The sequence below is a fragment of the Lepus europaeus genome, chromosome 9, assembly GCF_033115175.1.
Source record: "Lepus europaeus isolate LE1 chromosome 9, mLepTim1.pri, whole genome shotgun sequence".
NCBI classification, from domain to species: Eukaryota; Metazoa; Chordata; class Mammalia; order Lagomorpha; family Leporidae; genus Lepus; species Lepus europaeus.
The window spans coordinates 47,737,757-47,760,796 of NC_084835.1; the positions used below are offsets into that span (position 1 = coordinate 47,737,757).

A 23,040-nucleotide genomic window follows, 5' to 3' on the forward strand; every position below is an offset into this window, starting at 1 on the left:
AGAAAGATGCCAAGTGCACGGAGGTCAGCTTTCTGTCATTGAAAGGAAAAAAACCCTGGTAGAACCCCTGTAGACACCGTGCTCCTTCGGGACTAGTTGCTACTGGAAGCTAAAGAAAAATGGATCATTTGAGCAGAAAAACCCATTTGAATGAAACCCAAAGACCCATACTTTGTTCTGTAACTGCTTAAGGGAATTCGCATTTAATCAAAACTGAAGACTACAGCATTTGCCACAAGAATTCTTGCATCTTATCTCGGCTTTAGTGATTTCTTTTTAATTAGTTGATGCACCACAGAAATCCTAAAACACTGAAAACAACTGGGAAACAGAAATAAAAGGGAGGGTTGCAGTGGCTGGTGGCGGAACCGTGTTTGCTTCCTTGGATTTGGCACTTTCGCTAACACGTAACCTGTAACCTACTTCTGAAGGCTACAAGGAGACAATTATTTGGTTAATTTTCATCCTTCAGTTTATAATCTTAATTAGTTCTTCAACTAGTATTCCCTAGGCGATGCACAGTTCTTCCTCATCATATCTGTGCTTCGTGCTATTCAAGAGCTCCTGTTTTCATTTAAAAGATGAAAAGCTTCATTCCTGTATTTTTATGCGTTGTCGTGCGTTCTTGCCAAGAGAGTTGGGATTTTCTGTAATTTAGAACTCCAAGGGAACTGAGTGAAATGCCTATTGACTTTGAAACAATTTCTTTTATTGTAATCATGACTATGTAACACATATTAGCATAATCTCAACGTACTTGGAGTTGCTGCTGGAGTACATGGAGGCATCGTGGTGGGAGAGAAAGGATTTGACATCAGGCAGATACGAATTCAAATCACATCTCTCCACTCACTGGCCACAGTTCTTTATCGGGGTCTACACTGTTGATCAGACCACCTTGCCTTGCAGAATTGCCCCGAAGATTTACTGAGATGAGGAGCTCAAGTGGCTTCTACATATGCGCCCTATATCCCATGGATCAGTGCTGTTTGATGGAAGTACAGGTATTATAGGAGCCATTTATGTAATATGAACTTTTCTAGTAATCACTTTAAAAAGTAAAAGGTGAAATGATATTATGCATATGACTTAAGCTAACACATGCAAAATGTTATTTCAGCATGCATTAAAAGTATCAGTTTACATTGTTTTTGCAACACTAGGTCTTTAAAATCCACTTTCTTAGAATATTTCAATTTTCACCAAGTGTAAAAAAAAAATTTTTTTTTTTGACAGGCAGAGTGGACAGTGAGAGGGAGAGACAGAGAGAAAGGTCTTCCTTTGCCATTGGTTCACTCTCCAATGGCCGCCGCGGCTGGCACGCTGCGGCCGGCGCACCGCGCTGATCCGATGGCAGGAGCCAGGTGCTTATCCTGGTCTCCCATGGGGTGCAGGGTCCAAGCACCTGGGCCATCCTCCACTGCACTCCCTGGCCATAGCAGAGAGCTGGCCTGGAAGAGGGGCAACCGGGACAGAATCCGGCGCCCAGACCGGGACTAGAACCCGGTGTGCCGGCGCTGCAAGGCGGAGGATTAGCCTAGTGAGCCGCGGCGCCAGCCTAAAGTGTGAAATTAAAAAAAAAATTATTTATTTATCTGAGAGTCAGAGAGACTGAGACAGCTCCCCTCTGATGGTTTACTTCCCAAATGGGTGCAATGGCCAGGGCTGGTCTGGGGCTGAAGCTGTTAGCTGGGAACTCAATCCAGGCAAGGACTTGAGCCATCACTGGTGCCTCCCAGGATGCACTGTCGGAAAGCTGGAGCCACGAGCTGAACCCAAGATGGGACACAGACGTCTTAACTGCCAGGCTAAATGCCCACCCCCTGGACTGACCGTATTTTAAGCTTAATGGCCAGATGTGACAGCTGTCCTGAACAGTGTAGCTTTAGATGACTCATGAATTCCCCTTTCCTACCTTCTGTGTGTTAGAATTAAGCTTGAGTCATCCAGTTGGTGGAGAAGCCCCTATGGAGAATCTGCACTCATCCTTCCTGGATGTATTTAGCCATGAAAAAAACCCATTTATGCCAATTATTGGAAGAGTAGAGGCAATAGTGGTTCGTTGAATTTTAATTGCTTTAAACATTATGGTTCTAATAGGGAAAATGTACTTTTTGATATTAAAAGTGGGCATTAAAATCAAATTGTAGAAGTGACTGCAATTTTTTAAAAAGGCTTGAAAAATAAGCTCTTAGAGTTAGCAAATTCAGTTGGGCACAATAAACCTTCCAAAATGATATGCAATTTATTTGCATTTTATTCACTGTAAGGACATTTTTTTCACCACAGAGAGAACTTGGTAGCTTCCATCAGATTCTTAAATGGGCCCAGGAAATCAAGTATAGGCAACAGAGGTGGTGGAAAGTTCTGTTGGTTGTAGTGCACGTTGTTTGCACCAATGCTAGGATTTCCCACCCATGAGAATAAAAGTTGTAAATCATCTCATCACTGTTACTCAGGCAAATCCCTCACCTGGACCAGCAGCTCAGAAATGCTTGTGTTGTCAGGCGCCCCGGAGCTCAGACAGCAGATTTCTGTTTCCTGGCCCATGCTCACTCTGGGGCATTCACTTGTGGCACGCATTTATTTCGTGGTTGAGGGCGCAGGATTGACTGCACGTTTGTTAACTGCGCACATGAGAGCTACTACTCTCCTGAGTAGGGGGTGATAAGAGCTGTGGCATCATGTGCTGGGTTCTGAATTCAAATCCCAGTCTGGTTACTAATGAGCTGCATTTGAGTGTTCATCTCTGTCATTAACAAAGTGATGATTTCCAGGGCTGGGCTGCAGCATAGTGGTTAAAGCCACTGCCTGCAGTGCCAGCATCCCATATGGGCACTGTTCACGTCCTGGCTGCTCCACTTCTGATCAGCCTCCCTGCTAATCACCTGGGAAAAGCAGCAAAGGACCGCCCAAGTGTTTGGGCCTCTGCACCCGTGTGGGAGACCTTGTCTTGAGAACTAAGGGTCTGATTCTGTTGTAAGTTGATCTTGGAGAGCATTGGAAAACCATGGCTAGAACAGTCCACTGGTCAAAAACTGCACCTCTGAGGGTTGATTAGAATGATGCAATAGACCTAATTATCTTAGCAATGTGTGGTTCTGGGGGAGTGACGAACAGACATCTTAACAGTGAGGAGTAAGTATTTCAGTGTTTTATTAAGTTGCTTTATTATATGTATGGGTACTAATTTGTCTCAAGATCCTGGCCCCAAAGGAGAGTTTTGGCTCTAACAGGGTCTATCTCCGAGACGCCTGAACCAGCAGGTCATTGCAATCAGAACATCAGTTGGATCAGCGAGTGAGCCAGATCCGTGCCTGTCATCACGGCAAAAGAAAATGATGTCATTCCTATTCTTATTTTTCAGTAGGTGATATAGCTGAAAAATTGGTGTAAACCCTGTAATCAGGGAACAATTTATAGCACACTCATTACTTAGAACCCTGGCAGTTGCTGTAATCCGAAAGATACCCCTTTTGGAGCCCACCCACTCTGGCGACCCCTGTTACTCTAGGAAAACATTGTCTGATTTACACAGCTACGTGTTAGAAAAGGAAAGCTGGACCCTACTACCCAGCCTCTTACTTATTCCTGGCAGGCCGTAATGGCTGCAATGAACCAATGAGATTTCACGGTAAACATGACCTTGATTGATAAACTTGTTGTAACCATTCTTGTTTATAGGATCCTGGGCCAGGTTGAAGCGTTCTGTAAGACAGGCAGTCAGAATGCAGGATTACACGAATTTGATTCCTTATTCTGCACTGCTAGTCCTTGGCTTTATATCTGTCATTGGGTTCCAGTCTGATTGAAGGAATCAGATTGTCTGAAAGACTTAAATCCTTCCAAGGCAGCAGGTAATACGACCGGGGGGTGGGGTTGGGGGTGGGGGGTAAATAAACACTGCAAAAGGCTTTTATTTTATAAGCACGACTGCAAAATGAGAAATCACATCCAAACATATCAAATAGAAAATAATAATTTATTTTAACTTCATTTTACTTAATGTTTGTAACTAATCATGATTTCATGAACTTGCTTGTATAAGTCTGTGCCTTCAAATCTACAAAGCAAAGGTTTACTACAATGAGCACTTGAAATTCCACAAACTGTCTCCTTTCCATGCAAATTCTTCCATCGGCTGCATTATTTGCAAACATGCCTGCAACTGCCAAAAAGCCGCGTTATATTCCGGGTTCCAATAAAACCTTTATACTCTCCGGGGAACCTTGAGCGGAAGAATGTTGAAATGCACATCCCAACTCTCAACACTGCTGGTTCGGTTCCGTGCATTCGCTCCTTAACCACAGCCTTCGGTGGCTATGGGTTGAAACTTCGACCTAAATAATATATTAATGGTCACTCGTATGAAACACATTCAACAAAGGAACGTTATAAAATAGGGGTTCCATTAAAAATACAGACCAGCGATTGTTATTTGTGTTTTAGGCGGGGGGGGGGGGGGGGAAGCGCGTTTTTCTCATATGAATATAGTTTTAAACAAATTATTCTGTGAAAGTATGCTTAATAAAAGATCTTTCTGAAATTTAAACACTTTTATGTAAAAGGTACCAAGTAAAAAAGTACAACCGCTATTTGCAAAAAGCTGTCCATATCCACCTCCCAGGTAGGAAAAGGGCGTTTTGCCCCTCCACTTAAAATAGAGCTATGGCACCCGGCGCTGGGGAGGGGGTGGCCCGTCTGGACTATACACACGACGGCCGCGCTTGTCGTATATACAGGAGCTTGCCGCATTGAACGAGGCAGGAATCTCTCCGCACCACCGGGGGTGGTCTCTCTTGCACGCGCGCGAAGGAGGCGCCGCCGATTATACCGTCGTCACCGACAGGAAGGCATTGTACACTCGCGTGCCGTCCGGCGACTTGGTGCCGTGCGTGAGCAGTTCCTGGATGGTCATCCAGTTGTCGAAGATCTTCTTGTTGCGCTTCTTCATCATCTTCTTGTGGCTCAGTTCCAGGATGCTCAGCTCGCGCCGCTCGTCGGCCGCGTGCTGCTCGCGCAGGCAGTCCAGGCGGCTCTGCATCATGAGCTCGCGCCGGCGCCGCTGCTCGCGTGCGCGCACCACGTGCTGCTTGCGCTCCTCCTTGCTCCAGTAGCGCCCGGTCTTGAGCTCGCTGGCCGCGTCGTCGTCCGTGGTGAGGCCGCTGCGCTCCTCGCGGATCTTGAGCGCGCGCTCGCGCAGCAGGCGATCGCGCACCGGCCGCTTGGTGATGTAGCGCGTGCCGTCGCTGCGCACCTTCACCTTCCATTGCATTCTCGGCTCCGACGCGCCCGCGGAGCCCAGGTCCTTGCACACGCTCAGCAGGCTCACCTGGCTCTGCGCGTACTCCACGGCCGACTTCTGCTGGATCAGCTGCATGTAGCTCTGGTAGTGGCGCGCGTGCGCCGGGATGTGCGCGTGCTTGTAGGGCGAGTGCGGGCACGAGGCCGCGTGCGCGGGGCCCGGCGTCGGGCTGCTCGCGGGGCTGCGGCTGCCATCGGCCGCCCGGCGCTCGTGGCCCTCCAGGGCTTGGCCGGGGCCCGGCTCTGTGGCCGCGGGGCCATAGGTTGGGGAGCCGACCTCGGGGTCTTCGGTGATGGCCAGCAGGCTGTTGGCGGCCGGCCCGGGGGCTTCGGTGGCGCTGTCACCGCGCGGGCGGCCCAGGCCGTCGACCGCCCTCCGCAGGGAGTTGTCGGGCGAGATCTCTAGGGCGAGCGGGGTGCTGCGGCAGCTCTCGCCCGTGTTGTAGGCGCTCGAGCTGTCCTTGTCGGACCTCTCCGGCAGCTCGGTGATGTCGGAGAGCTCGCGGCGGCGCGCGTCGGCGCCCGCCGTGCAGGCGCGCAGGCCGCCGTGGGGCAGCGCCCAGGGCTCCCGGCCCGGCTCGCGCAGCGGCGGCGCCCGGTGCGCGCGCGCCAGGCTCAGGCACTCGAGCTCGATGCTGCGCAGCTCCTCGTTGAGCAGCGCCAGCTCCTGGTCCACGCTCTCGGGGTCGCTCTTGGCGGCGTCCAGGCCGCTGCCGGCGTAGTAGGGGCTGCAGGGCCCGGCGCCGCCCGCCCGGCACTTGAGCTCCAGGAGCTCGCGGAAGCGCTCGCACTCGTCCACCGGGATCCCCAGGTAGTCGGCGTCCGTGCAGTCGGCAGACACAAAGGACTCGTTGCTGAAGGGCAGGTCGCCGCTGCCCAGGGTGTCCTGGCTGCAGGTGAGTTTCCTGTGGCCTGGCAGCGCCGCGGCGGGCGCCGCCGTGGCGTCGTCGCCGTTGTTCTCCTGCTCGGAGCTCTCGTCGTTGCGCGTGCTCTCGTCCGTGCGCCCCACGCCGCTGTCCTTCTCGTGCTGGTTGGACAGGATGGTGGCGGTGTCTGTGGTCCCGCCGTCCTCCTCATGTTTCTTCTGCACAAGGGAAACCACAGGAACAAACGATCATTGCCGAAAGCGGCGAGAAGTGGCAGTGGAGGGGACGCAGGTCCTGCCCGACTTTCCCCTGAAGGCCAACCTTCCTGGGTAGGGCAGCTCCCCACTTCCAAGCCTGGGGAGCAGCCTCTGAGGGCAGGACTGGAATGCACCCGCCCTCCTCCTGTCTCCCTGGGTGTCTCTAATCCTTACACTGTGGCCCAGTTGTCTCACTGTCAGTGCGGGGTAGCTGTCACCTTTAGTGAACGGCTGAACTACTGGACGACCCGTCCTTGGGTAGCAGGCTGCATAACTGGCCTCCATTAGCTCATAGGGGACTCCGCTGGGTGATTATGACTCAGACAAAGGATAGTGGCACAGTCGGGAGCTCTTAGCAGCTCAGGTTAAACAGGGAATGGCTCTGCTTCTGCAAACAGCGCTTTATTTTCCCCGCTGCACCTTAACGCTAGCACATGTGCATTGCAAACCGCTCTCAGAAGGTCAGCTGTTAAAAGCTCGCTCATGGAGAGTATCAGCTTGCAGCTCCCTCGTGCTCCAGGAGAAAGCACTTAATCTGTTCTCTTGAGGTCTTTCAGGTCGGTGGGTTTCTGGGTCTTAGGATCAGGGAGGGAGATGGAGGGAGCAGCCTCCTTGGTGCAGCTGGGCAGGGAGTGGGGTGAGGGGTCGTGGCCGGTGTTACCTGCTGGAGCATACTGGCGGTGAATTGCATGGCCTGGTGGTGTTGCTCCTCCAGCATGTCCATGTGCAGGTCATCCAGGAAGTCGTTCCGGTCATCGTCCATCCAACCCTCATCCAGCTGCAGGGGGAAGCAGTAGCCAACATGTGCCTTGTAAGTTTCCTTTTGCTTTCATTGTTATTGATTTCTTTGTTAAAAGAAAGGACATTACCCTGGAGGAAAATATTTTGGGGCTCCCTCCAGGAGTCCTTCCAGTGCAGTGTGCCCCTTGTTTTTGCTGCAGGTTGGGAAGCCACCCACTCCTGAGCCCTCCGCTGGGCTGCCACTGTGGCGCCGAGGGTTAAGCTGCTGCCTGCAATGCCAGCATCCCATGTCCAAGCACTGGTTCAAGTCCCAGCTGCTGTACTTCTATTCTAGCTCCCTGCTAATGCTCCTGGAAAGCAGCAGAGGATGGTCCAAGTGCTTGGGCCCCTGCCCTTCAAGTGGGAGACCAGAATGGAGTTCCAGGCTCCTGGCTTCATCCCTGGCCCAGCCTTGGCTGTTGTGGTTATTTGGGGGAGTGAACCAGTGGATGGAAGATCTCTCTCTCACTCTGTCTTTCCCTCTCTCTCTCTGTAATTCTGCCATTCAGATAAATAGAGTAAATCTTCAAATAAGAGACCGCCAACCCCACATCACATCTGGGGAAGTCTCTGGTGCCCGCTGTGTGTTTTGCAGGAGACACTCTTTCCTCTGCATCAGCTGCTGGGAGTGAGTCCAACAGGCTGTCTGTGTGGCAGGGTCAGGTGGGGCCAGCCAGGCCTCCTGCTTGCTGGACCACACACGGATTGAGCAGGCCCCAAAGAGAAACTCAAAAGAGTTCTTTGTGACAAAAGCAGGTCTACTAAAGTAAGTGTTTGGCCTGGACAAGAATAACCCTTTCATCAGGCCCCTCAAAAAGAGCAGACTCTTCAGGGGTTGACGATGTACAGCCCGTGGGCCCGGCGCTTGTTTTGTTTAAAGACAGAAAATCAAACAGAGCCACACCCATTTGTTTCTGTATCGGCTTTGGCTGTTCTGCACAACGGGAGTCAGCGCCTAGCAGCTGCAGCCCAGACTGTCTGGCCAGCCAAGTCCAGCCAGCTCTTGTCTTCTGGCCCTTTAAGAGAAAGTCTGCTGGCCCTTGATGAGGTCACCGCTGATGTACCCTTGGCGCTCATGGCCCTACCAGCGCCAGTGAATCAGACGCCCTGTATGCCGCTGGTTACTTTCCACTTGGCTTTTCAAATCTAAAGACAGCTCCTGCCCCGGATCCCGCATGATGGCCACCCTAACTAGACAGATGGGGAGGGCCAGCGGGCATGCGTCCAGGGTCCTTTCCGTGGAAGGAGATATCGCAGCCCAGCGTCTTCTGAACCAGACTGCTGGGGCCCGAATCCCATCCTGGGTCTCTCTGGGCTCCTTGGGAACCCCTGGGAACACCAGTCAGGCAGGAGCACAGGGCCTGCCATGTGTTAGGTGGTCGCTGAGGGTCAGTCACTCATCAATCAGCATTTCTTTCAGTTTTGAAGGAGCCATTTCAATTCCCCCCATCCCTCCCTCTCCTGTTATAATCACGACCCATACAGACGCAGGCTGGGACATGTGTCGGGCATCCTGCTGGTCATGCCCCTGGGCTGTGTTTTCCATTCCAGGAAGTTTCCTTTCCTTTTCCTTCCCTGAGATCCCTGCACTAATGAGCCTGCTGGGCCTGCAGTGTGAGTGCTCAGGTGGGAGCCAGTGCCCTCCTTAAATGGTTAAACCACAAACCGGATTCTAAGTCACTGCCAGTGTGACTTCCTTGCCAGGGTGCAAAGCACTGCAGGTTCAGAGTGGATACTCAGTTGCTGTTCTACAGCGCTGGAGACGTGGGGTTTTGATCTTAGTAATAAAGTTCCAGGTGCGTTTGCAGGAAGCCGACTCACCTGGAGTTCAGGCCTTGCAATCAGCAGTGAGAAGTTCTTGTTTTCCTCGCTGGTTAGAAGGGCCACTGCCTCTTCGCGGTTCTGCACTTCTATCCCATTGATCTTAGGGGGAACAAACAAAAGTGGGGGTGAATAGAAAATTGCATGAGGAGGTCTCGCAGAATCATTCTTACTTCAGGCCTGCGTTTGTAACCCCTGCTCACAGCTGGGCGGAGAATCCCACGGAGCTTGGAATTTGGGGAAGGCTTGCTTGGACTAGATGCACTTGTCAGCTCTGGGAGAGAGCCTGCCCAAGTACAGTTCGTGATGCCACTGTGCATCGGTGAACAGAAGGGGCCGGGCGCCCAGAGTAACACTGAGAAAAAGCAGCATGTTACGCAGAGGGCACATCTAAGCAGCGTGATCAGACACTGTGTTTAGGCAGGAGGACAAGTGGAAGATACGAAAGGCATTACTGCAGATATTTTTGGATAATATGGGAGGAGAGGCAGCAACAGATCTGACATGGACCTTACAGAAGCTGAGAGTAGAGAAGGGAGTAGAATTATACATGGGGTTTTGTGTTCCGTGTTTGGAATTTGAACTTCTTTAGGCTGAAGGCTCAACTGGGAGTGACACTCTCACTATGACACCTGAGAGCCCTCTTGCAGCCTTTTGGCTTGTGTGTCCTTATAACTTCTGAACTCTGCTGCTGTGCAGGGCTAAGTGCCCGGGGGAAAGGCTTCCTCCAGGGGACACAGCAATGATTCCTGTGCATTGGAACTGAGTCCCCGTGTGATTTCTTACACCAGGGAACCACGAGGTAGCAAAAGAGTTGACTCTACTCGGGGTGATAGGTCACCATTACCAAGGGGAAGTAGGGTTGCTGTGACAATGGAGGTGTGGGAGGGAGCTAGTCTGGAGCCCAGGGGATGCTCTGGGGCACCTTCTAGAGTGCTTCCATGCTCCATGGTGAAGGCTCATGGAAAACCAAACACAGGATGCAAAGGGTTTTGACCCTTCAGGGGTGAAGGTTGGAGTTAACTTTCCCTAAGCAACTGAAATTCCAGGTGAAGGCTGGAGAAACACAGAATGGAAATGGGGAATAAAAATTATTCATGGTGAAGAATGCAATGAGAAAAACAGGGTGGATGAGAAATGACAAAATACGAGTGACAAGTGGTAAAAAGCTAAGCCTGGCGGGACCCCATGAAGCCAAGAATCTCAATTTCTGGGAGATTAAAAAAGGTGGCGGCTTTGGGACCAGAAGGAACTGTTGCTGAAGTAGTAGCTGACAGGGACTGGATTCGGTTTGAATGTGTTTCCAGAGGCTCGCGCGCTAGAAGCTTGGTCCCCAGCCTGACATTGCTGAGCGGGAACAACCTGAAGAAGTGGGACTTCCTGGGAGGTTATTAGGCTGGGGGGCTGCACCCTCGGAGGAGTTAATGCTGCTCTTGTGGAGTCAGTTCTGTCCAGAATGGGTTGTTATCAAGCGAGGCTCCCCTACACAGTGGGCACTCCTACACGAGGCCATGTCTCCTTCCACTTCTTCACCATCTTGCGACACAGCCAGGGGGTTCTCAGCCGAGGATATGAGCAGATAGGGCCACCCGGTCCTGGACTTCCATCCTCTCTCCTCTTTTCTTTATAAAATCCCCAGCAGCAGGTACTCTGTTATAGTAGCACAAAACAGACTGGGAGAACGACCCCTAGAAGCTGTTCCACAGAACTGTTAAACGTCGAATCATGAAATTTAAAAGAATTCTTGAATCAATTTTGCTAAGCTTGCCAAACATGGTCCTTCCCATTTTAAGGACAAGACGCACCTTAAAATGTTTGACCCACAGTTAATCTTTCAGAGAGCTCTAACTTGGGAGTCATCCTGGTTCACGAGACCAGCAAGATTCCCCCAGAATCAGAGAAGATGATGTCAGCTGGCTCGCGTTCTGCCGGGGGGTGGGGGGTGGGGTGTGGGGGGTGGGGGGGGGGCGTCTTCCGTCTAGTTTGTCTCAGGCCTCACCACTCCCTGTTGCATCTTACTGCCCAGTTTCCCCTACTCATTCATTTATCTTGTCTGGCCTCGCTACACACCTGGAGTAGTGGACCCTGTTCTGTATCCTGTTCTGCGTTTTCAGCCCTTGAGTTACCGTTAGCACAGCGAGGCGACCGGTTAGAAGCAGACCTACCTGAATAATGCGGTCTCCTTCTCGAATGCGCCCGTCCTTGGCTGCGATGCTGTTGGGATCGATCTGAAACACACAGCAGACCTCTCAGCACCGGCCAGCCACACACGAAAATGAACAACAGCACATTCCAGAAGCCATCGCTTAACACCCAGTCATGCTCGTTGCTGTGTTTCTGCTGTCACAGAAACAAACAAGGACAAGTGTCGTGCAAAGAGATATAGGCATGGACTGATCTGCTGCCAAGCCTTCTCCAGGGTCTCTGCTTGGATCCCTGCGTGGCAGCCTTGTTATACCACAGTGTGCCCAGACTCTGCCCAGCTCAGGGGGATGAAGAGGCATAGCCAACCTGCCTTGCAAAAAAAAAAAAAAAAAAAAAAAACAGTGGTGAAAATGAAACCAATGATGTAGAATGGGTTCAAGGGTATCATTTGTGATGCTGACTAGGAAGACTCCCTTGATATTTTTATAGCACTTCTATTACATTTTGGAAAATAACTAGCACTAGAAGATCTTTAAGACGAGTGGTATACAGTATGGAAGGGCTGCCCCTAAATGCATTCATGCTAGATCAACTTGAACTTGGTAGACAGGCAGTGTCCATCCAATGGGATAATTAGGCCTAGGAGACACATCTCTTAGTTCATCCCTTTGAGATAAGATTTTACTTCCTGAAAAAAAATTGGGTTTCCTCGCTTGGCAGGATGGGAGTGCATGGTAAAGCACTGGTGTTTTGCACTGTCTTTTCTAGGAAGATCAAAACAGCCTCCATCTGTGTACTTTGATAAGTTCACATGAGTTGCATTTCCCATCTATGAACTCCACTGAAACAGAAAAACAGAGAGAACGCGCCTTTGCAGAGCGTAAGTGATTCCATTTACCACTCCACTCAGTGAACATGGGCTGGGAAATGTGAATCTGCCGCTCCCTCGGGGCTGAACACACAAAACCATGTAAACGGCTCCATTTTATAGCCGATTCGCACGCTTCTCAAGGGTAATTCTGTCTGATGTGATGACACTGGAACTTAACCCCATGCGAAGACAGAGCTCCATGGAGTGTGCTAAAGGGACGAAGTAATTCATCCATGTCTTTCCAAAGGCTTACTCGATGAGCTGGAGTTAAGGTTGGTTAACACAGAAAAGGGGCAAAAACACCCTTTCGGTCTCGATAGGATAGTTGGAAAAAACTGGCCCATGTACCTCACTTATGTAAATCCCAATGTCATCTTCATCGTCTGTCCGGTAGCACACCGTGAGGCCGAGCTTGTCCTGGCTGTTCATTCGGTAGAGATCTACTTCCTAAACAAAGAAGGGTGTTCCCGGTGAGCGCCAGCAGGCCACGAAGGCTAAGAGGACGTCAAACACTTTAAAAATATTTGGCTTAGATGATGACCTGGACTTCTCTGCGTGCCACTGTGGAGAACTTACTACACAAAGCGTGATTATGGACACGGGATCAATGCCCAGGGCGTTCCTGACCTTTCAGTCAATAGAAAGTCATTTTGAAAATAGTTATTCTATTGATCCTCCCAAAGAAAAATTACCCATATTTCACTCAATGTCAAGACTTCTGGGGTAGGGCTTTTAAAAAGCATTCTTTCAGTGTCTTCCACAAACAAGAGTATTTCCACACCCCAAACCAGCCAGCCAGCCAGTGCAGTGCAAATGTTTCCAACGTGTTGGGTTAAGATGATTTCACATTGTGTTTCCTTAATAGTCATGGTCATAGAACTTGCAAGCAGATTACACACAGATCGGTCCAAGAAAGGAGGGTAACATGATAGTGTGTAATTAATGCTTTCCACAACAGCTGTGATATTTACAGCGGAGAAATTAGTTTTAGCTGCTATTACTGCAAATTAAATAAGATAAAAGGAAAGTAGGCCCAAACACGGGATGCCTGAGAACAGAGGATGCTATTGTATTTGCCAATTAGCCTGCACTTGAGAACGAAGTCAGAACGTTGAAGAATTGTGGGAGGCTCGGGCGAGCACCCTGGGTTTTCTGAGATGTGCACAGGCTAAGTTCCTCTCCACCTGTTCTGCCACGTTTTTGCAGCTGTAGCCTAGGGACCCATTTGATGGCCGCCTGCTAAGTTTCCCACAGAAGCCTATTTAGTCTACTTTACAGTGTTATCATCTGCTCACCGACCGGGAAAGCTGGAGGGACCCTGAGCTGGGGTCCTTGTCTACTGTCTGTGGGGACCACTTCTAAGTGGCCTCTCTTGGGGACCTTGAAGGGTAGGAGGGTAGGGTGCAGCTGTCATGTGGAGAAGCTCAGAGCAGTTACATGGCAGATAGTTCTTAAGTCCTCCCCTTGAGAGGCAGGGTACCCAAAACCGTGGGAGAAGAGCAGCAGGTGCAAAGGCCCTGGATGAATATGGCCAAAGCCTCAGGGCAAGGAGGAGAGAAGGCAGGTCAAGTGTATCAAGGCAGCGGGGGCCCAGTGGCCAGCACGAGGCTCTCTGGTTTTAGTCTCACAGCTTGGGCACCCATCATTGGGTTCAAGTGAGGACTGCAAAGATCTTAGGCTGCTACCTTGTCAGTACAATGCAGTGGTGCGGAGTTGGGGCTACAAAGAGAGGCAGACCTGGGTGCAGATCGCCAGCCCAGGCTCTTTCTGGCAACTTGAGCATGGGCTGGTGATTCTGTCCAGGGCTGTTTCCTGACTCGCGCATTTCTTCTGGCCTCGGTGGGGCGAGGAGTCTAAGAGGAGGCATGCGGAGCATGGAGCACTGAGCACAGTGCCCGGCCTTCCAGAGGTCCTCAGTCACTTGGAAGGACGATAGCTAAGTGCAGGATGGTTACTGGCCCGAACCCAAAGGTACTGTGGCAGGGAGGGCAGACTTCAACCCCTTCGTAGGATTCCTTTATTAATATTTATTAATTAACATTGGTATGTTAACTAATTTAAGGACTTCCTAATCATAGGTTTAGCAACAGGGTAAATTTTTTTTTTTTTTTTGACAGGTAGAGTGGATAGTGAGAGAGAGAGAGACAGAGAGAAAGGTCTTCCTTTGCCGTTGGTTCACTCTCCAATGGCCGCCGCGGCCGGCGTGCTGCGACCAGAGCATCATGCTGATCCGATGGCAGGAGCCAGGTGCTTCTTCTGGTCTCCCATGGGGTGCAGGGCCCAAGCACTTGGGCCATCCTCCACTGCACTCCCTGGCCACAGCAGAGAGCTGGCCTGGAAGAGGGGCAACTGGGACAGAATCCAGCGCCCCGGTGTGCCGGCGCCGCAAGGCGGAGGATTAGCCTAGTGAGCCACGGCGCCGGCCAATAGGGTAAATTTTGCATATAATGAAACCCTGTTAATTTCCGATCACTTGGTTGGTTAGATTGGCATTTGTTTCCTCATTTCTGAGAAATATACTATGCAAGGGATTAAGGGTCATAGGCCATATTCAGCTACAATGGCAAACTCTTTCCAAATCCTTTGGAAAACCAATCTCTGTCACACAGATATCCTAACCATTGTCATGCTCTTGTGACCCAGACACATGTCCAAGTATCTTCCTTCGGTTACACTTTATCTGAGTGTGAGCCAAAGGGAAGCCTCCCTTGGTTTTGGAGTTCCCTCCTGGTCCCGCTGCGTGGATCACATGTCACGTGTATTTGCTGAGGTCCCAGGGCACAGCTGCAGCACAGATGCTGCAACAGAGGCCTGAGCTATCCCTGTGGGAGCCCTGGGATGCTGGAACAGCGCCACGTGCAGCCCAAGCAGGGGGAGAGATCGCTGGGAAGATTGTAGGAAGACAAATGAGAAAGACAGCACATGTTGTGGTATTACTTTTAACAGGGTCCAAAGTAACAATACACGTGCTAGCTTTCCCTGAATGACCAGTCACCAACGTAGCTATCGCCTAAGAAAGCACAACAGGTATCATAGTTCCATGGGGCTTTACTGCAATGCTGCTCGGAGTGCGCTTCAATAAGTACAGAAACTGAGAGAAGTGTTTAGAAACTTAGCATCTGTGCATTCTCCTGGTCACCAGCAGACTTGATCAGTGAACAAGGTATCGGTTCAGGTCCTGTTGTGTTAGCCACCTAATGTGGTCAGCTCCACAGTCATGCAGAGTTGAACCACTGGTCACTGGCAGACTGAAAAGTAAACAAGCCAGCCAGCCTGGCCCTCGTGTCTCTCCCCACAGTCTGACCAGCATGATTCTGCAAGTCACAACTAGACTTGAGAACCCTGTTTGACACAGCCCAGGAAAGTGACAAGTCTGGAAAACATGTCTTGGAAAATAGTGGCACCAAATTCAAGGGGTCTTCAAAAAATTCATCCAAGATGTGTATTAGGAAAAAAAGCATCAGTATAAACTTAGCTTTAAATTGCATTTTTCTGTGAACTTGTTGAAATAGCCTCCTGTTGATGGTGTGCAAGTACAAAAGAGAGAGACTCACAGGAATGTGGGAGCTGATGTTCTGTAGAGACAAGGGTTACATTTGGCCTAGCACCAAATACATAGGTGGCCAGATTTCAGAAGTCTTTAGCATGTGATTTTGATAAAAACCTAACTGGAAAAGCATTTTTATTCCACTTAGAAAAAGATTTAGTTATTTACAGAGAGAGATGGGGGCTGATGTCAGTTCATTTTGCTGCTGGCAGGATGATTTTTTTTCCTGCACTTTTTCCTTTTGAATCTGCCCATTTCTTCCTACAAATCCATATACTTTTATAAGAAAATTGTGTAAGAAAACTTTGCAGCAGAGTTGCAGGCTGGAACAGAAGATAGTTCAGAAACATTTGCTGCTTTAAAATATCTTCACCTGAATCACCAATAACTGAATCAAGAAGATCCATTTATGCTTCCTTATTTAAACACCTTTTGTAGGCTCCCTCTAACCCCACCCTGTGGTTATGAGCAAGTTGGAACAGGCTGAACATCCCCACTCTGAAAATCTGCAATCTTAAATGCTCTAAAACCTGAAACTTTTTGAGTGACAGAATGACACCCAAGTGAAAAATTCCACCTGACCTCGTGAGACAGGCTGAGAGGCAGGTGCACTAGAAATAACACATGAAGCTGCCTTCAGACTGTGTGGACAGGTGTATGTGAGACATAAATGAATTTTGTGTTTAGACTCGGGTTCCCTCCCCAAGATAGCTCATTATGTATATGCAAACATTCCAAAATCTGAAATCTGAAATAATTCTGGTCCTAAGCATTTCAGATGAGGGACACTCGATCTGCACTTGATTCTCATGAATGCTGACTGACATCTTCGCACAGGTGAGAGGAGGGTCCCTTAACTAGGTCTGTTCCAAGTCAGTGCTGCCTCGCACTAGCAGAATGGGGTACAGCCCAACACTGCAATCACCTTTGACTCCCACTGCAAAATCCTCCCATTCTCGATTTGACTGCATCTTTCTCAAAGGTTGCAAAGGCACATTCCATCCTGTGCCTGGCTGCAGCACGAGGCACAGACCGCGTGTAAGGGTGAGGCATGGGGAAGGCGGGGTCTCACTGGAAAGACCTGCCCGGAGTATGTCAAAGCTGCTTTCGCCCACTCCACCTTCCTGCCCACAGTGAAGCAAAGCTGGAGGGTCTGATCTTAAAAACAGACCTCAAGACGGCAGCATAATTCTGGTTTAAGGAGCACTATTCTGGAGCAGTTTTCTATACTGGAAGTGGTCTGTGTTTTTTTAAAAAAATTTTATTTGAGATGGGGAGGGAAAGAGAAAAGAGAGAAAGAGAGAGAGCAATAGAGAGAGAGTGTGTGCACTCCCGAATCTTCTGGTTTACTCTCAAATGCCTGCAATGCTTGGGAATGGGCTGAGGTCAAAGCCAGGGCCACAACCCAGGTCTCCCACGCGGGAACAGGAACCCAATCACGTGAGCCATCGCTGCTGCTTTCCAGGGTCTACATTAGCAGGGAGATGGAATCAGAAACTGGAGCGAGGTCCTCTGATCCAGCTTCCCTGGTGTGGGACTTGGGCATCTTAATTGGCATCCTGACTGCTAGGCCAAATGCCCACCCTGGTCCATGTTTTAGAGCAGAGCTGGGGAACCTTTTCTTTTCTACCAAGGGCCATTTGGCTATTTATACCAGCACTTGCAGGCCATACAAAATGATCAACCTAAAAATTAGCCTGCTATAGATTTATTGGATTTTTGAATCCCACTTGCACTTGCCTTGGTCAGGGCCAGAGCAAATGATTTCACAGGCCTTATGTGGCCTGCAGGTTGGACATTGCCCACCCCTGTAGGATGAGTGGCATTAGGTGAACCCATGCTGGGACAGCACATTTTAAGTGGTAATAAAGCCAAGAGTATTCTGGAGTTTACACCAGGAATGTACTTGACATTGGCGTGAGGATGACGTGGGCTATAATATTTCCTTGTTTTCCCTGGACCTTCTTAGGAACGTTAAACAAAGGCCAGAGAAGTTTCATTTAGAAGGCACAGGATACGACTTCGCCTCGGTCATTCAATCTCCAAGGGACGGTTCACTCTCACAGAGAAGAGGCCAGCTGCTAATGGGCTAAGCTCAGAGTGAACCGTGCATAATAGCTTCTCAGAAGCTCGTGAAAAACAGCAGTGTAAGAGCTCCATACAGATTCGTGGTTTACCTCAGTTGCTCATAAAGCAGATTATAGTGAACAGGAATTTAGTAATGAATTGTGCAATAAAAGCAGTGTCTAGCCTGTATGCTGTGCAACAAGCATGCTCAGTAAAACTGAGTGAATGAACTTGAGATTTTAAGGCAGGATAAAGACACAATAAAAAACTATATATGTAAGCTTGGCTTTGCCATTAGGAGTGAGGTCGCCTTGGGCAAGTCACTTCATTCTCCAGTTTCAAAATAAGCATGCTAGTTTGAGGCTAAGTGGAAATTAAAATTTCTGAAACTTACTAGGTGTTTTATAAATTCTCAACATTTCTTGCTGACTCTGAGCTGGCCTTACACACCAGAGTGTATCACTTAGAGCGTGGAGGTTATCAATACATATCTGTCTGTGATGATGGAGATAAGATTTCAAAGGAGACCATTAATCAATCTGGTATGAATAATGCATTAGCATTATCTGAATTACAGCTACCCCCACCCTGTATCCTGTTGCTTACTGGTCTAGATGGACCGCTTGATAAAAACGAACAGCTAAGCCTGACATTTCAGATGAAATTGAAACGATATTCCAATTAAGAGTATTAAGGGGGCCATTCAACCCCAGTGAGTCAGGCTCTCTGTTTCAGTATCGGCCACTTTAATCAAAGGGGTCCCCAAGACTAATTTCGATGGTTTATTCTCCTCCAGGAAGACTGGTCGCTGGAGCACAACTCTACATCTTAGAGGTCCAGCTGGTTCTGCTTATGATCTCAACAGTTGCTGTTTGGGATGTAGTCATGTCTGTGACAGGGCTGCGTTTTCTCCGAAGAACCTTCGATTCGAGATAGGCTCACAGGGATTTATTCTGTCATTGAGCTGATAGTTACTGTACGCCAACTACGCACCAGACATTGCTTAATCAAGAAGACTAGAACAGAGATTGAGTTATACCAGAGCCCCCACCCCTTAGAGCTTATTTTCTAGTTGGGGTGACAGACAATAAGTAGAAACTGACACCGGTGATGGTGATGTAGCAATGCTTGAGAGAGTGGCCAGGAAGCTTCTCTGGAGAGGTGACATTTGGGCGAAAGATACAACTATGCAAAGATCTGGGGGAAAGGTTATGCAGGCTGCCTAGTGCAGGTGGCAGTGCAAAGAACGTGGGAGATCCTGATGCCGCAGGGAGAGCCGTGAGAAGACTGACTCCATCAGAACAGGGCTCACTTGGGAGACTTCCTTGCCCTGGGCCTCAAAGGCCCAAGAAAAACGGCTAGATTGGCTGGGGGCACCTGCATGGCCTCCGGGGCCATTCCAGTTCCCTTCCCATCTACTTAGGTTACTTGATGATACCAGGTTTTTGGACATCATCTGGGGGGCCCCCGCCCCTGTTGAAACCGTAGCTTTCCTTTTCCTCTCTGGTCTCAGAATGACATCATCACAACACAGTACAGGTGACAGCAGGCTGCACAGCCTGGAGAGGGCTGCTGCTGCTGAATCGCCTGGGAAATTAAAACAATGGATTCAGGACAAAGCCTTCTTCAGACACTTATTTTCCTTCTTAATTGCCTGCAGGAAGATCTAGAGCAGGTGTTCAGTACCTGAGAATTTATGGGTAATTATTTGACTGCTTAACCCTAGGGTGTCCTTGGGGATTGTGCCTTTAACTTGAGGCAGTTTCACAATGACAGGGATTTGATACCTAAATATGATCATTTTGTGTGCTTTAAGCTGGGGGGGGGGGGGGCATCTGTTTTTCCTTGTGCATTTATTTCAGTAATATCCCAACACACTCATCTGTGGTTTCTTCATCTATAGAGTCCGCTGTGCGAATTGTTCTTTGAAAGGTGCTGATTTTGGTCTAACTCTGCTTAGATGATGAGCAATGTTCTCAGATTGCACCCCCCGCCCCCCCCCGCACACCCCAACTCCAAAACATCTGATCGCTCCAAAATCGAACCACATCGGTACCAGACTGGATGGACTCCAGAAGACACTGTCGCCTGTTGTAAGAAATCTCGTGGGATACAGGGAGACAGGTGTGTGCCAGTGGCCATGAAACCCAGGTCTGCTAAGGAGACGCAGGTCTCAGAAGTGGGCTTTAACCTATTGGTGTTTTTTAAACTGACCAGGTGCCCTTCCCAAGATAGACCAGTGAAACCGAGTGGCACTGGGGGGTGCAGGCACTGCTCTCCCCTGCAGATTCCCTGCTGGCACGTGGCCAGGAAGGTGTCACCCCACTGTCTGAGTCTGTTTTGTCTTGTAACACAATACCCAGAGCGGGGTACTTTAGACAGAAGAGAACTCTATGTAGCTCACAGTTTTGGAGGTCCTGGAGCAAGTTCATGTCTGGAGAGATAGAGAGACAGAGACAGAGAGAGAGAGAGAGAGAGAGACCACATGGCAAGACAGAAGCAAGAGGCCAAGCAAGTGGGCAACCTCGCATTCTAAGTTTGTTGTCACGAGAGCCGCTCCCTCTGGGAGAACAGTGTTAATCCCCTCTGAGCAGTGCTCCATAACCTCCTCACAACCACTGGGCCCCCACCTCTTAAAGCTGCCAGCATCTCAATGCCACCCCAGGGAGCAGGCTCACCCCCTGGGGCACATGCATCTCTGGGGGACACACCTAGTCCAGATCTAAACCATAGCTCTGTGGCTTCTTCTAGCCCTGATCTCAGCTGCTGTCCCCACAGCATTTGGGATGGTCACAGTCGCTCACCCAAAATCCCAGCTGGTGCCGAGGTAACAGAAAGAACCTGGTGACAGTGATGGCTAAGCTGACAGGGACAGGGGACTGCAGGTGCAAAAGCAGCCTTCCTGCTAGGTGTGGACTCCCCATGCTCTGGGATAGCCTTTTTCAAGGCAGCCTGGAGATGGAGACCATCCATATCCCATGTTTCTAAGAAATAACAAGCTCATGTCCAATGTGTAAGGGCTTGTGAGCCCCTGACAGGCAGGCAGGGTGGTGACTTCCGGCCCGTGCATTTCTAGTGTCATGCAGTATGTGTCATGCAATGGAGCCTATGTCGCAGCTCATGCGGAACGTAGACCATAACATGAGGGCGGCATTGGGGCACAGCGGGGTAAGCAGCTACTTGGGACGTCTGCATCCCATAGCCCAGGGCCTGATTTCAGTCCTGGCTACTCTGTGCTTCTGAGCCTCTTTCTGCTAATGGCCATGGCAGGCAGCACGTGATGCCTCAAGTATGTGGGAGACCCGGATGGGGCTCTCCCTCTCGCTCTGTCAATCTGCCTTTCAAGTAAACAAATGAATCTTTAAAGAAATAATAAAAAATAGAGAAAAACAAAGGAAAAGACAAGCATAGATGTGAAGATGCAGAGAATCAAAGCTCTAACTGAAAATATTCCCTTGGGTCCCTTTGTCTCTGTTTATTTTATGTGTGAAAAGACAGAAGTTGCTCTATTAGCACAGGCTACCATGTCTCCAAGGGCATATTTCTTTCTAGCCCATGGCAACTGCATGGACTGAATGGATGATGTTAATGACTTGGGGCACTTTTTATTTAAAAAAAAAATCATTTATTTATTTGAAAGAGCCACTGAGAGAGAGAGAGAGAGAGAGAGAGAGAGAGAGAGAGAAAGAGAAAGAAAGAGAGAAAGAAAGAAAGAAAGAAAGAAAGAAAGAAAGAAAGAAAGAAAGAAAGAAAGAAAAGGAGAGGGAGAAACACACTTCCATCCACTGGTTCACTCCCCAGATGGCCACAATGGCCAGGGCTGGGCAAGGCCAAAGTCAGGAGCCAGAAAACCTCATCCAGGTCTCCCACGTGGGTTCAGAGGCCCAAGCACCTGGGCCATCTTCCACTGCTCTTCCCAGGCCCTCAGCAGGGAGCTGGATCGGAAGTGGAGCAGCCCACACATGAACTGGCGTGGAACACCAGTGAAAGACATGTACAACCAAGGCCTCCCTGGTGTGACTCAGGAGAACCAGAGCATGTCAGAGCTCCAGTGTCTTTATCTTGGCCCACGGCCTCCAGGTCAGATCTCCTGCAGCCTCAGTGTGCGCCGAGGCCCCGGGGGGCCCTGCGGAAGTGAAGACTCTGGCTCTGAGGCTCTGGGGGCTAAGCTTTACAGCTGTTGTGCCTCTCAGGTGTCGCTGGGCTGCTGCCGGGCTTCCTGCTCTTCAAATACAAAAGTTCTAGGGAATTGTGTCTCAGGGGCTCACTGCTGCCAAAGACGAGAGGCCCCCACCCCCAGGCAGTTCCTAAGCTCACTCTAGGTGAGGCTGGGCACATCTTTAATATGAGCCCATCTGTTTGGAAAGACAGGACGAGACCAGGCAGTAGTGGCCTAGGCTCCCTGGTGTCAAACACCGGGACTTCGTAACACTGTCTTATGTGCACTCTATTCAGTTGTATGGGACTTTCTATTTGTGGCAATATCGATGTTCAGCTTCCTTGTGAGGCAGTTATCCAGTGTGTCTTTAAAAACAGAATTATCTTAGTTTAAATACATCGAGTTAAAGGGAAATAGACAGCAAACAGCAGTTCTGGTGAGATTTGCATGCAAGGCGGGGTGGATGGCCCAGGGTGGGCAGACCCTGCCGGAGGGGCTCAGGCAATCTGAAACCCTGTGGAAGCTCCTAGAAGCATGAAGAGATCGCAGCTCTCATCAGCACCTCAAAGGTCTTGGAAACTAAACGAAAGAACTGAAGAACCCATGCTAGCAAGTCCCAAGGACTGCCAAGTCTACCCCACTTCCTAAATCTAGCTTCTGAGAGATATGACAGCTTTTCCAAGAGCCGTACTTCATCACAATTATAATGATCATCACAGAGCAGCATTGCCCCATAAAGATGATTAATTAGCCCTCCCTTCCACAGAGCAGGATTTCTCCAACTCTAGGCTGAGGGAGTGTGAACAAAGAGGTCTGGGAGGTCCTGCCTCCCATGGCTGTTCCCTTTGCCCAGGGCATTCGCCATGCTAGCGAAACCGTCAGATTCTGAAAGTCCTCTAAGAAAATCTCGAGCTTTCTTTCATTTGGTCTTTCCCGATTGTACCAATCAGATCATGGTTCCCCTTTGGGGAGGAAGATGCAGGAACGACATAAAGCCCAGGTGTTCAGAAGGCGTCGTCAGCTGCTTCACTAGCTAGCCTTGACCCTGGGCCGCCAGGACACTGTACTTAAGAGGCAGAATCCTTATTAGTAAGAACAGGCTACTTTTCCTGGAGCAGTTACTGGATGGCAAGCATGTGGGTCGTTGGTTGGCAGAAAGCGGAAGCCATCCACGCTTTGTACAGTTAGAATAATTGCCAGTCCTGTTTAGACCAGAGACATTT

At 49.7% G+C, this 23,040-nt stretch overlaps 1 protein-coding gene across 1 annotated transcript in view; it reads right to left on the bottom strand.

Moving 5' to 3' along the window:
* Window positions 1–4,450: 4,450 nt before the first annotated feature.
* The window catches only part of PDZRN3 (PDZ domain containing ring finger 3), a 255,168-nt gene continuing 236,578 nt past the window's right edge, over window positions 4,451–23,040 (bottom strand). The window contains exons 6-10 of the mRNA XM_062201278.1: window positions 12,393–12,491; window positions 11,194–11,256; window positions 9,029–9,130; window positions 7,089–7,205; window positions 4,451–6,388 (exon numbers count right to left, since the gene is read on the bottom strand). Coding sequence (XP_062057262.1) covers window positions 4,829–6,388; window positions 7,089–7,205; window positions 9,029–9,130; window positions 11,194–11,256; window positions 12,393–12,491 — 1,941 coding nt within the window. The 3' untranslated portion in view covers window positions 4,451–4,828. The remainder of the gene's footprint in view (window positions 6,389–7,088; window positions 7,206–9,028; window positions 9,131–11,193; window positions 11,257–12,392; window positions 12,492–23,040) is intronic.